Source organism: Vigna radiata, chromosome 5 (genome assembly GCF_000741045.1).
Source record: "Vigna radiata var. radiata cultivar VC1973A chromosome 5, Vradiata_ver6, whole genome shotgun sequence".
NCBI lineage: Eukaryota > Viridiplantae > Streptophyta > Magnoliopsida > Fabales > Fabaceae > Vigna > Vigna radiata.
Genome location: NC_028355.1, coordinates 34,526,797 through 34,538,693, shown reverse-complemented (window position 1 = coordinate 34,538,693; position 11,897 = coordinate 34,526,797). Strand labels below are relative to the sequence as shown.

At 31.9% G+C, this 11,897-nt stretch overlaps 1 protein-coding gene across 1 annotated transcript; it reads right to left on the bottom strand.

Annotated features, from left to right (window-relative positions):
• Positions 1–2,404: 2,404 nt before the first annotated feature.
• On the bottom strand, positions 2,405–4,273 carry LOC106760657. The gene is made up of 4 exons (XM_014644068.1): positions 3,773–4,273; positions 3,602–3,698; positions 2,767–3,548; positions 2,405–2,686 (listed from the first exon to the last, which is right to left on the bottom strand). Exons 1-4 carry the CDS (start codon positions 4,271–4,273, stop codon positions 2,405–2,407), a joined length of 1,662 nt encoding a protein of 553 aa, XP_014499554.1.
• Positions 4,274–11,897: the final 7,624 nt, after the last annotated feature.

Genomic DNA, 11,897 nt, shown 5'->3' with positions numbered 1-11,897 from the left:
AATTTATTGCTAATAACTTATCACCACTTATCGCCCTGCTTTCCCAATAAAGTTTTCAACACAAAAACACTTGTGGCAAATCCTTACAAGTGCTTTAGGTTACGGAATTAAAAATAGTTTTTTATTGAGAACCGCCAGATATCTTATAAATGGAAATTTTTAAGACTAAGGAGAAAATATATTTTTTTTGACACATTTTTACACTTATTCGATATATTATTTTTCATTCTTTTATTATAAAAGTTGTGTGATAAGGGTAGATGTGTTAATTTATCATTATCATTGTCTTAAATATATTGTGGATTAAATATGGTTTTAGTCTCCCAACTATGAGGCTATTTTGTTTTTCGTCCCTCTTTCAAATTTTGATACTCTTTCGTCCCTCACCTTAAGGAAACTATAAGTTTTAGTCCCCCAAACCAAACAACGTTAAAAATCTGGTGAGTTGGCTAACGGCTGAACACGTGGATGACATGTATCCTTTTTATTCTTTGCCATGTGTTTTAAAATTTTAAATGACGTGTGCTTTGATGAAATCAGATGATGGATGACATTGGTAAAGTTTGCTTTATTAGATGGTTCGTTGCAAAGTGTGGTCTGAAGTTTTGGAGCAAAGACGAGATCATTGAGCTCGAAAGAAGGTTGAAAGTGAATCGCAGAAGCTTGGATATATCTTCTTGAGCATTGGTGTAGTTAGGCACGTAAGTTCATTTTCCTCTTTGTTTTCGTGTGAATAGATGGATAGATTTGGGATTTAGGGTTTTGTTTGGACTACTCGAACTTGATTTGCTTTCGAAATCACTGTTGAAGGGAAATGAAAGCTGATAGAGGAGAAAATGGTTGCACACGAAGGAGCATGGGTTCTGGAATGTCCCAAACATGTGGATCGTCCTCTCACTTAGTTTCAAAAAACTGTGGTTGTGGGGAAAGAGTGTTGTTGTTGAAGGCAACTACAGTAAAGAACAAAGGGAGACTATTTTATAGATGCAGAAATTGGGCAGTAAGTGAGAATAAATGCTTTATTTATTGTGATGAAGTTTGTATTGGTGATTTGTAATTTTTTTTTGCAGAGTAATTCAAACTGTAACTTCTTTGAATGGGTTGATGAAGGAGATTTTGAAATTGAAGGAAGCTTACAAAGGAAGAGTGAAGAAGTTGAAGTGTGTATTGAAAATGTTGTGTTGGATCTAAGGAAGAAGAAGGAGAAGTTGAAGAAGAAATTAGACCAAGAGAGAAAATATTTCAAAATGATGTTGGTTTTTTTTTTTGTATTGTCATGGGCATTAACAGTGATGTTTTGTTTTTTATTTGTGTTGAAGATAAATTGTAATTAGATAGGTAATGTTGTGTTATGGATGTACTTTGAAGTTTTAAGTTCAATATAATATGGAAGTTCAGTTTTATTGTGCCCAGTTTAAATCTGCCCTCAATTTTAAGTTCAATATAATGTTTGTGTTCTGACTATTTTGACTACTAAGGTGAACTTCCAATTCTGATTGAAGAACCATTTAACAATTGTGATTAAAGAACAATTTAATAAACTGCATGTGTTGCTTTCAATTTAGAAATGAAATGCATCTGTTGGTTTCAATTTAGAAATGCATGTGCCGGTTTCAAAACTCTGTTATCAAGTTCTTCAATTTTAATGACCATAATGAGTTATATATATATTCACGTGAAAGTTCAATTTTTTTTAACTAAAAGTTCTGATTAATCAAGTTGTTTCTGCAATGCAAAAGTCAAAACTCAAAAGGTTCGTGTGAAGCTAACTCATCTGCATAAGTTTCTTAAAATATTCCTACGTGGTAAACTGCAGTAAAAATTGGTCTATGCAAGAATTGAAAAAACTGGCTTTCAGAAGCCTGTGGTAAACTGCATACATCAATTTGATATTTCAATTTGAAAAAACTAGCTCACTGCCTGAATTTCATATTTCTCAGACAAGGCCCGAAGCTGTGCAGAAATAGACACCAATTGCAAAATTGTCAATGAACTACAAGATCACTAATTGCCTGAATAACAGTATCACCTATTTTTCAGCCTCAATTTCATATTTCAGCAGCACCTATACAGTAATTGCAAAACACATATACAAGATCACAGAAAGCTATGCAGAAATAGACAGCAAATGAATACCAGTAACATTGAATAAGTGGACAATGATGAATAAGTGGTCCCTGACCACTTTAATTAACATTGAATCCAGTCAACAATACGAAGTGGTCCCACAACACTGCTAATAACATAACAATTCAGTTTACAAAAGCAAGTGGTCCCTGACTACTTTAATTGCATGTGCTACACTACATGCCAAACAAGTTGTCCAAAAAATATTGTGCCCACTAGTACTGGTCTCCCTAAGTGGGTCACATTCAGTACAAAAAGTCATATCCCACTCTCCAAATCAATTGCAACTTGCTTGAGACCCTACATTTTGTCCAGACAGTCTTCCAGCTCTTGCATCTCTGCGTGCTCCCATTCGTGAAGTGCTTGCAGATCCAAGCCTCCCAGCTGATACAGATCCAACCCTCCCAACTGATGCAGATCCAAGCCTCCCAGCTGATGCAGATGCCCTTCTCCCACCTGATGTAGATGCCCCCCTCCCAGCTGAAGCAGATCCAACCCTCCCAGCTGATGCAGATGCCCCTCTCCCAGCTGATGCAGAACCTCTTGCACCCCCTGTGTCCTGTTAAATGTGAAAGGTAGTTAGATAAGAAATACTTGTAAAAAAACTACTTTGTAATTAACATGACCAGGAAGAATTACCTTGCTTGACTGCCCCTTTTTACAACTTCTTACATTGTGTCCATATGCATGACAACTGCTACACTTCATACCAATATTTTTCTTGGACAACTTTGAATGGCTGACATATTCATCAGCTTCTCTTCTTCTTAACTTCTTTGGCCTCCCAGGAGGTTTTTTATAAGTGGGTGGTAGTAGTGGTTCAGCCTCAGATCTAGGCCAAAGTTGTTGGCCATTGATTGGAATTATTTCAGGTGCATAACAAGTTTGATATGCTTGTTTCTTGTAATATGGATGAACATAATCTTCTGGGTTCTCTAATTTATAATGTATGGTAAAAACGGCATGTCTACAAGGTATTCCAACTAAATTCCAAAAGTAGCAACTGCAACTATGATTACTTACATCAACAACAAACTTGTCCATAGTAAAGCCATGAGTGACTTCAAATTTTGCACCCCTTGCCCAAACTGGTAGCCAATTCCCACTCTTCTCAACTTCCCTATCCAGTCTTTTTCTTGGCTTAGGCATAACATCACCATGATATGTGTTTGATTTTTCTCTTAGAGTTGCAAACCTACTCATAATATATGACCTAATCCATTCCATCATAGTAATTATAGGTTTGTCTCTTGCCAACAAAATTGTACTATTAAATGATTCAGATAAGTTATTGATCAATTCATCACATCTAGGATAAGCACTAAATGCATGTTTACACCAACATTTAGTTGGAATTGCCATTAACCAATCGTAAGCATCAGAATTGATAGTCTTCAACTCACCCATTTTTTTTCCCATTCCTGAAAGTATGTCGCCTTTGCAGCTGCCATCATAAGATCTCTAATAAGCAAACCTCCACTGAATTTCTTCTTATAGTTGTTGTACAAATGCCTTAAACACAGTCTATGCTCTACCCCATTCAAAATCTCATCAAATACTACCATTAATCCCTGCAAACAAATCACAACAACCTTTAGTGCATAATATGACGAAAATAACAAAATTTAGTTGAATTTGAAGTTACCTTTTGTTGATCTGAAATAAAGATCCAGCGTTGACAATCTATGCCCCCAATATCATCCAACAACAGGGACAAAAACCACCTCCATGTCTCCTTGCATTCACTTTCAACCACAGCAAATGCTAGTGGGAAATATTGGTCATTAGGGTCTCTTGCCACTGCCACTAACAACTGACCTCCATAACTTGTCTTCAAATGACAACCATCAACCCCAATGAAAGGCCTGCAACTACCCAAGAACCCTTGTTTACAACCCTCTAAACACATGTAGAATGACCCAAACCTTGGTGGCAAAGTGGGTTGGGGTCGATTCACCTTAATCTTGAAGGTTCCAGCCTTGACTCTTAACAACTCAGCCACATAATCATAAAGCCGACCATATTGTCGTTCTCCATCACCAACTAAAGAGTCCATTGCAATTTCCTTTGCTCTTGCAGCTTTCCAGGGACTTATTCCAACACTAAATGACTTCTTCATTTCATCTATGATTTGGTTCACTGTCATGCATCCCACATTAACAAATCTATCTACCAAAACTTGTGCAATCCATTCTACACTTGCACTTTTGTTACCAAAAACTCTTCCACACTTGTGACGTCAACCAAGAGTTTTCACTTTAAAAGTTTGCCTTCCTCCTACCTTGCTAGCCATAATTAAAAATCCACATCCCTTTTTGCAAACTGCCCTCACCCTCTTCAAATCATTCTTAACATACTTCACTTCTTTGCCATTTAAAACACTATGCTCCTGTGGTGCACTTTTAAAATCTTTCAATGACTTAAACTCCATTCCCTATTTAAATTTAAAGGTCTTTGTCATATCCTCTGCTCTATACTTTGGAAACTTCCTCCTATCCTCACACACATCCTCATCACTATCATCATTTGAAGACAACTCATCTGTATTGTAATCTTCAATTATCTCATGCTCATGATCTCCAACATCTTCATTAATCATAAATGACCCCTCACCACCACTCTTTCTTCTCCTGACAGTTTTCCTCAAACTTTTCTTCCTCTTTTTCATTGCACTCCACCTTTCCAAAACAGGATTAATGTTTCTTCTTTGTACTTCCACTCTCTCATCCTCCATCCCAAACCCATCATCATCATTTGCCATTCTTTCCTCTTCACTATCATCCACATTTTCCACCACTTCACCATCAACATCATTGCCCTCTTCCTCTTCCTCTTCCTCTTCCTCTTCAACACAAGCCTCATCCTCCCCCATTTCTACATATTCGCCCCCAACATTACCATCTTCCTCTTGGTAATCCATTTGGACATCTTCTACTTCAATATTCCCCTCCACCACACCAACAGAACCAATTTCTTCATCCACAATAAAATTTTCTTCAACAACATACGCATGTTGTTCATCCACAATAACCTCTTCTTCGTCACCAATATTCAACTATTCCTCCATATTTACCTCTTCCTCCATCTCTTCTACGTGTACTGCCTTTTCATCAAAAGTAAGAAAGGTAATTTCTTCTGGTTGACTAGGTTGCAGATGTTGGACATAGATTTCAACCTCATCATTATTTTCCTTTGCATAGTTACTCAAGAACATTGCTTCCCTGTCATCACTAAGTATTCTAAGGTTGTTCATCGCCTTTTGTTTTGACCCCTTCCACCACAGCTTAAACTCTCCATCATACTTGAACTCTCGAACAATTCCCACTGCTTCAAAGTAAGACCACCTATCCGGATCAATCCCTTTTATAACATGTATTTCTCCTCCCACATATTCTACTCCCTTATTATTCATGAACTTCCCCATGTGATGTAGAGAAATGTCAAAAGCCATTGCTAACCCTACATTGTAAAATGAAAATTTTACACACACAATGCACAAAAAGCAATGGAGCCACACTAAAACAAAACGAAAGGAACAAACTCACCTTCTTCGAAACGACTTTCTTTCACACACAATGCGCAGAAAGCAATGGAGCCACACTAACCCAAAACGAGAGCAACAAAATTTCGACTACCCTTTCTTTCTTTCACATAAAATGCACAAGCTTTTCTTTGATGGAACACGAAGACGAACCCTAATCGCGTTTTCAAGATAAAACAAAGTTTTCCCTTCCAATTGATTTGCCTAAAAAAATCCCCAATACTTACTAAGTATGAAAACCCTCTCCGTCATCTGATTTCATCAAAGCACACGTCATTTAAAATTTTAAAACACATGGCAAAGAATAAAAAGGATACATGTCATCCACGTGTTCAGCCGTTAGCCAACTCACCAGATTTTTAACGCCGTTTGGTTTGGGAGACTAAAACTTATAGTTTCCTTAAGGTGAGGGAAGAAAGAGTATCAAAATTTGAAAGAGGGACGAAAAACAAAATGGACTCATAGTTGGGGGACTAAAACCATATTTAACCCCATATATTGTCCTAAATATATTATAGATGTGTGGTTCAATATTTTTTTTTTTGAAAATAGGTTTAAATTTGGGTCATTAAAAGAGTCCTTTCATTTAACTTCCTTTCAGCTTATGGTATTGAGTTTGTGGGTGTTGCTTCCTCCACCACCCCAAGTGCTCATGTATTTCTCTATTATTTTCTTTTATTCCAGAAATAATTTATATCTTTTCATTATTTTTTTTTCAAAAAATATCCTACACTTTTTCATTATCTTAAATAATCTTTTTCTTTCTCTCTGCATTAATTGAGCATTCACACACCTCCTTATTATCCTCAACAATTTTTTTCTTTTTTTCTCTACATTAATGGATCCATATGACTTAGAATTGAACTTGTGATATATTGTAAAATATAAAATTCAGAGAAAAATTCAATATTAGTATTTCTACCACTTTCCTTTTATAAACTTAAAAGTTATATGCAAATACAAAATAATAAACATAATAATATTAATAGTAAATAATAATAATATATTATTATTATTATTACATACTAAGTTTATAATGACAAAAGAATTAAATAAATTTCAAATCTTTAACAAATAACTTTTCTTTTATATTTTAAGTATTTAATAATATTTTTATATTATTTATTAAAACATAATATAATGTTAAAAATTATAGATATTAAATGTAAAACACACACACATATATATATATATATAAACATTTTTTCAGAAATTTAGAACAAAATCTGAATTTTACATTTTGTAATATATCACAAGTTTAAATGTGAGTCATATGAATGCTCAATTAATGTTGAGAGATAAAAAGAAAAATATAGGATATTTTTGAAATAAAAGAAAATAGTGAAAATAAAGGAAAGATATAGGACATTTTTGAAATAAAAGAAAATAGTGGAAAAATATAAAATATTTTTGGAATAAAAAAAAATAATGAGAAGGCATAGGAAAGGGAGTAACACCATTGGTTTGTTTGTTGGGTTTTCTTGTTTAAGATAACCAAAAGTGGGCTTGCCAAGAGAAAAAGCCCTTAAGCATCGTTTTTTTTATTCAGGTTAAAATATGAAAAAAAGTAGTGAAAAAAATAAAACTTGTGTTGTATGAAAATTAAAAGTATATATAAGACTCGGTAGTTTAAATACACACGTGCTTCTATAACATTTTTTTATTTGTATTTTAGTCGGAGCAACATTTAAGATGGATGTCTTTTTTAAATAACTGAAAGTTATAATGCTTTTTTAAAGTGTTTGTGACTAATAATGATTTCAGGAGATTTATTCTGTAATATAGTTTTTAGAGATTCACCTTCAATTCTTATCTCTCTGTTTTTTTTTTCTCTCAATGTTTGGTTTTTAATATTTTCTTAAAACCAGATCATGATAAATGAAAATAATATTAAATATGTTTACCGTCACTAAAAGTTTAAATACAAAATTCAATATTTTAAATTTCGATATATTTTAATTATAAACTTTAATAATAATAAATTGATATAATATTTTTAATCTAACGTTATTAAATTTTTTAAGTATTAAATACTGTTTTAATATTAAAATTTGAGTTGCAAAAAATGTGTAAACAATTTAAAAATACGCTTAAAATATAATTTTATATATAAAGTATGGAAAAAAACGAATTCAATTTTACAACATAATTTAAAATGTATTTAACCTTGAAAATAACATTGTATAGAAAATATACATTTTGTATTCTAAGTTTAAATATATATTCAGTATTCAAATATTTAGTTTTTTGTGAATTTAAATTATAGTACTTTATATATTGAAATATATTTATTTTTCAAAACTAAATATTTTATTTGTGTACCACAAGCTACTGAAATATTAATTACAACTGAAAATTTTACAAAATAAATATTCTAAAATATAAAATGTTCTGTTATGACAAAAAATTATAATATAAAATATTTAGAAATTATATATACAGGAGGTTGACCGAACCTGTAGTAGATGGAGGTAGGTAATGCAAGAGATTGTTGTTCCGCTCATCCAGAACATGTGGAAGGGTCGTTCAGAAGGTATCCTGATACTTAAGTCAATAGACAATTGTTTAGTTGGCTAAAGATGTATATTGTGTGCATAATGTTTTAAAGTCATATATGAGACCTTTATATAATAGTTGTAGGTAATGCAAGAGATTGTTGTTCTGCTCATCCAGAACATGTGGAAGGGTCGTTCAGAAGGTATCTTGATACTTAAGTCAATAGACAATTGTTTAGTTGGCTAAAGATGTATATTGTGTGCATAATGTTTTAAAGTCATATATGAGACCTTTATAGAATAACTATAATGCTCTTTACCTTTTGTTAGCCTAATGACAACTCAATTACACCTTAATATGCAATAAAAATTTAATGAGTCATAACTATTAATAATCTGACTATGTTGCCGGTCTAGTCTAACTAACCGACCTAATTAACCTAGAAATTGACCCGGTTAATCAATTTGGTGGTGTCATTTGGTACAATTTTTTTTCACAAGAATAGTTGAAGAAACATTTGCAAAAACTTCAAAGAAAACTTTATAAAAGTACTCAATTATTATTTTTTTATTTCATCATCTATTTTATTCTATTCATATTTTTTTTTATCTTAAAGAAAATAACAAGGTAACTTATTTATTCATTGAACATTAATTTGTTTTCTTTTATATTTTTAGTTTATAACTTCCTTTTCTTTCAATTCTTTTGGCAGATCAATTTATCCAAATTATCAATGAATAGTACTTTTATCTCACGTACTTAACTATGTAATGCTTGTACAATATCACTACCTGCTTATGAAATTATGAACATACTTTTTCACGATATTAAAATAATTTTTAATTCTAAAAATAATGTTGTTCTCTCTCCAAGGAAAACAGAAAAGTTAGCATGTCTAATTGTTGATTTTGCCTATTCATGATTATTAGATAAGTGGGACCGTAAGACAAGAACATTCTAGAACAGTCCCATGTTTGGTCAATCGCGTTACGTAATTATCAAGTTTAGACCAATCTAGAATAACTTATTTTCTTTTATTTAAAATCATTTTTTTATGTTTATTTATGATATTACGAAATGACAGAAAAAGGAAATTTTTTTTGTTATTATTTTCCTTTTTAAAATTAATCGTGCATAAATTTATATTATTTTTCCAAATTTAAGCCTTGTCAGTTTTATTTGAGGAATCGATTCTGAAGACAAGAAAACATGATAACTTGCCAAAAAATATTTTTTTACCAATAAAATAATTTAAAAGCCATTTCACTTTTTACCATTTTTCGTCCATTGCTTTGGAAGCTGAAACAATGGTAGGATGAATTCACAAGCTGTAAACCCAAACAATAACATGGTTGGGTTGGGTCCAGTTTTTAAAACATCTCAATCAAAATATCAAAGAAGAACCATTTCTGATTAATTAAATCCGCAGATAAGGTGAGAGAATTTATTATCTATTAACAAAGTCCTTTAAAAAAATATACAAAAAAAAAACAATTTCTTTAAAAAATGTACCAACCTATAATCATTTTAGTTTTCTTCAAGAAATAAATACCGATTTAATTTTTCATTTAATCATATGCAGAAAGCAACATAAAAATGTTTAAGTTATCTTTTCTCTGTTCACAAAAACAAACATGAGCAAATGATGTGTGTTTTTTGAAAGATTTGAAAGGACATTGTTTGTAAAGGAGCAGATTGATGTTAATGTTGTGGAGATTAAGAAGTTTTTGATTGATATGAATGATCAGTTAAGAAAAGAGTTTTGATATCCAACACTCTTGAGACAGAAAAGATAAAGATTTGTGAGCATAATATGATGGTGGATATGTCAGGCGAGTTCTAATAAATATGCCTGGTTATATATGCAGATTGAGACTATATATTGTTAGAACCAAAAGGAAAAAACCATGGTGCAATTATAACAAAACTATAACAATAAAGACTTTGGGTTCCACTTCCTTTATTCATTCATATCACCGAATCCGGCATATAGTTATGGCAACTCAAAAATACTCAATAGAGCTTTAAGTTTGATAAGTATGTGACATGAGCAATGGATATATATGTTGATAAAAATATAGTATAGTAGGTAGCTACTGCATGTGAGAACGACTAACCAGAACACGGCATTAAATACTGCTGCGAACTACCATGCATACAGCACGTGAATATGAAGAAGCAGGAAGGACTGAATTATTCCAATCTATTTGATAATACAGCTTCACAGTGTTTTATGAAAGAAAAAATAATAGAGCTTCTAAACTAAACGAGGTAACAGAAAATAGATATATACGTACTAAATGGTTTGTTTGTTCTAGGAAGTAGAAGAAAGGTTTGGCATTATTCATATTCATGCCAGCACAGTAACATGACCAGGCATCTTCTGAGGATGTAGAACCTGCCTCTGTACTCTTTGAAGGTGGCCGAGAATCTCCTTCGAAAGCGAGAACGTTGGTGGGTTTTCTTTGTTGAGATGCACTCAGCCATTTTGTTGCCTCAAAAGGGTTCTCAAATATCAGCTCTGGTGGTTGCGAAACTGGGTATGTTGTGCAGGTTTTTATAGTGTAGAAGACCCCACAGGTGTTTGATGAAATATACAGTGTTTGATGAAATATAAAATTGAAAAAGTGACGTAACAGAGGTATAGAGAGGTAAGAAAGAGAAGTGTTATAAGGAGTGTTGCAAAGGACTAAGATTAGGTGTAAGGTGTAGGATATTGGAGGCATGACTAAACGAAAAGTTACCCTACACTTGGCACATTTCGAGTTCAATTTTCAAACAAAGTTATGAATTCTGTGAAGGTTTTCAATGCAAATATTCAGCAGCAGCTTCTTTCACAGTTGCTTCACAGCTACTACCACTCTCTCTTCTCCCTGGCCCAACAACTGCCACCTTTCGATTATACCTTCAATAATATCTATCAATTTTTCTGTCTTTTCATTTTCTTTTTTCCTTTTCATTGCGTTTTCTGCTTTTCAAACTTTGCACATCAAGTTAATAACGAAAAAGATTTTCACCATACAAATATTTTAAGGAAAGGATCATGTTACATCCGTAAAATGAAACTACTCTAATTAGAATATTAAAAATTCTACCAAATTTTGAAACAATATTATTTTGCTTAAACTTATTCTTAGTCATATACACCAACAACTTAATTTTAAAAACAACATGAGTCAAAACAATTGAAACATGAAAATTATTATGGATTCTTTTCTTCAAATTATCTTGATAATGATAATAATGATAATCAATTTAATCACACTTTAAGAAAAGATTTTAAAGAGATTTTATAAACTGAATAGAACAGTAAAAATATAAATGAGAGAAAAATTTAATATTATTAAATATTAAAGTAAGATATGATAAATAGAAGAGAAAGTTACTTAAAAATGTCAACTAGGTGTTTCATAGATATATCTAGTGTCTTTTATAAGATAATTTTTAATTAAAACTCTATTTATAATAAGGTTTCTTGATTTTACAGGAAAACTAATACTTTTATATTTTAAATTACAACAACATTTCCACACAAAATACATTGATTATAAAACCATGCTTTTTTTTTTTTTATCTCTAAATTAATAAGTCAACAACTTTTGGAAAACAAACGTTTTAGTTGGTATGATAGTATTCAATTAAATCAAATTCTTCCCTTCTACATATTCCATACAAAAAATTATTCTGTAAAATTCTTTTGAATATGACTCTATTTTGTTAAATGATTTCAAAC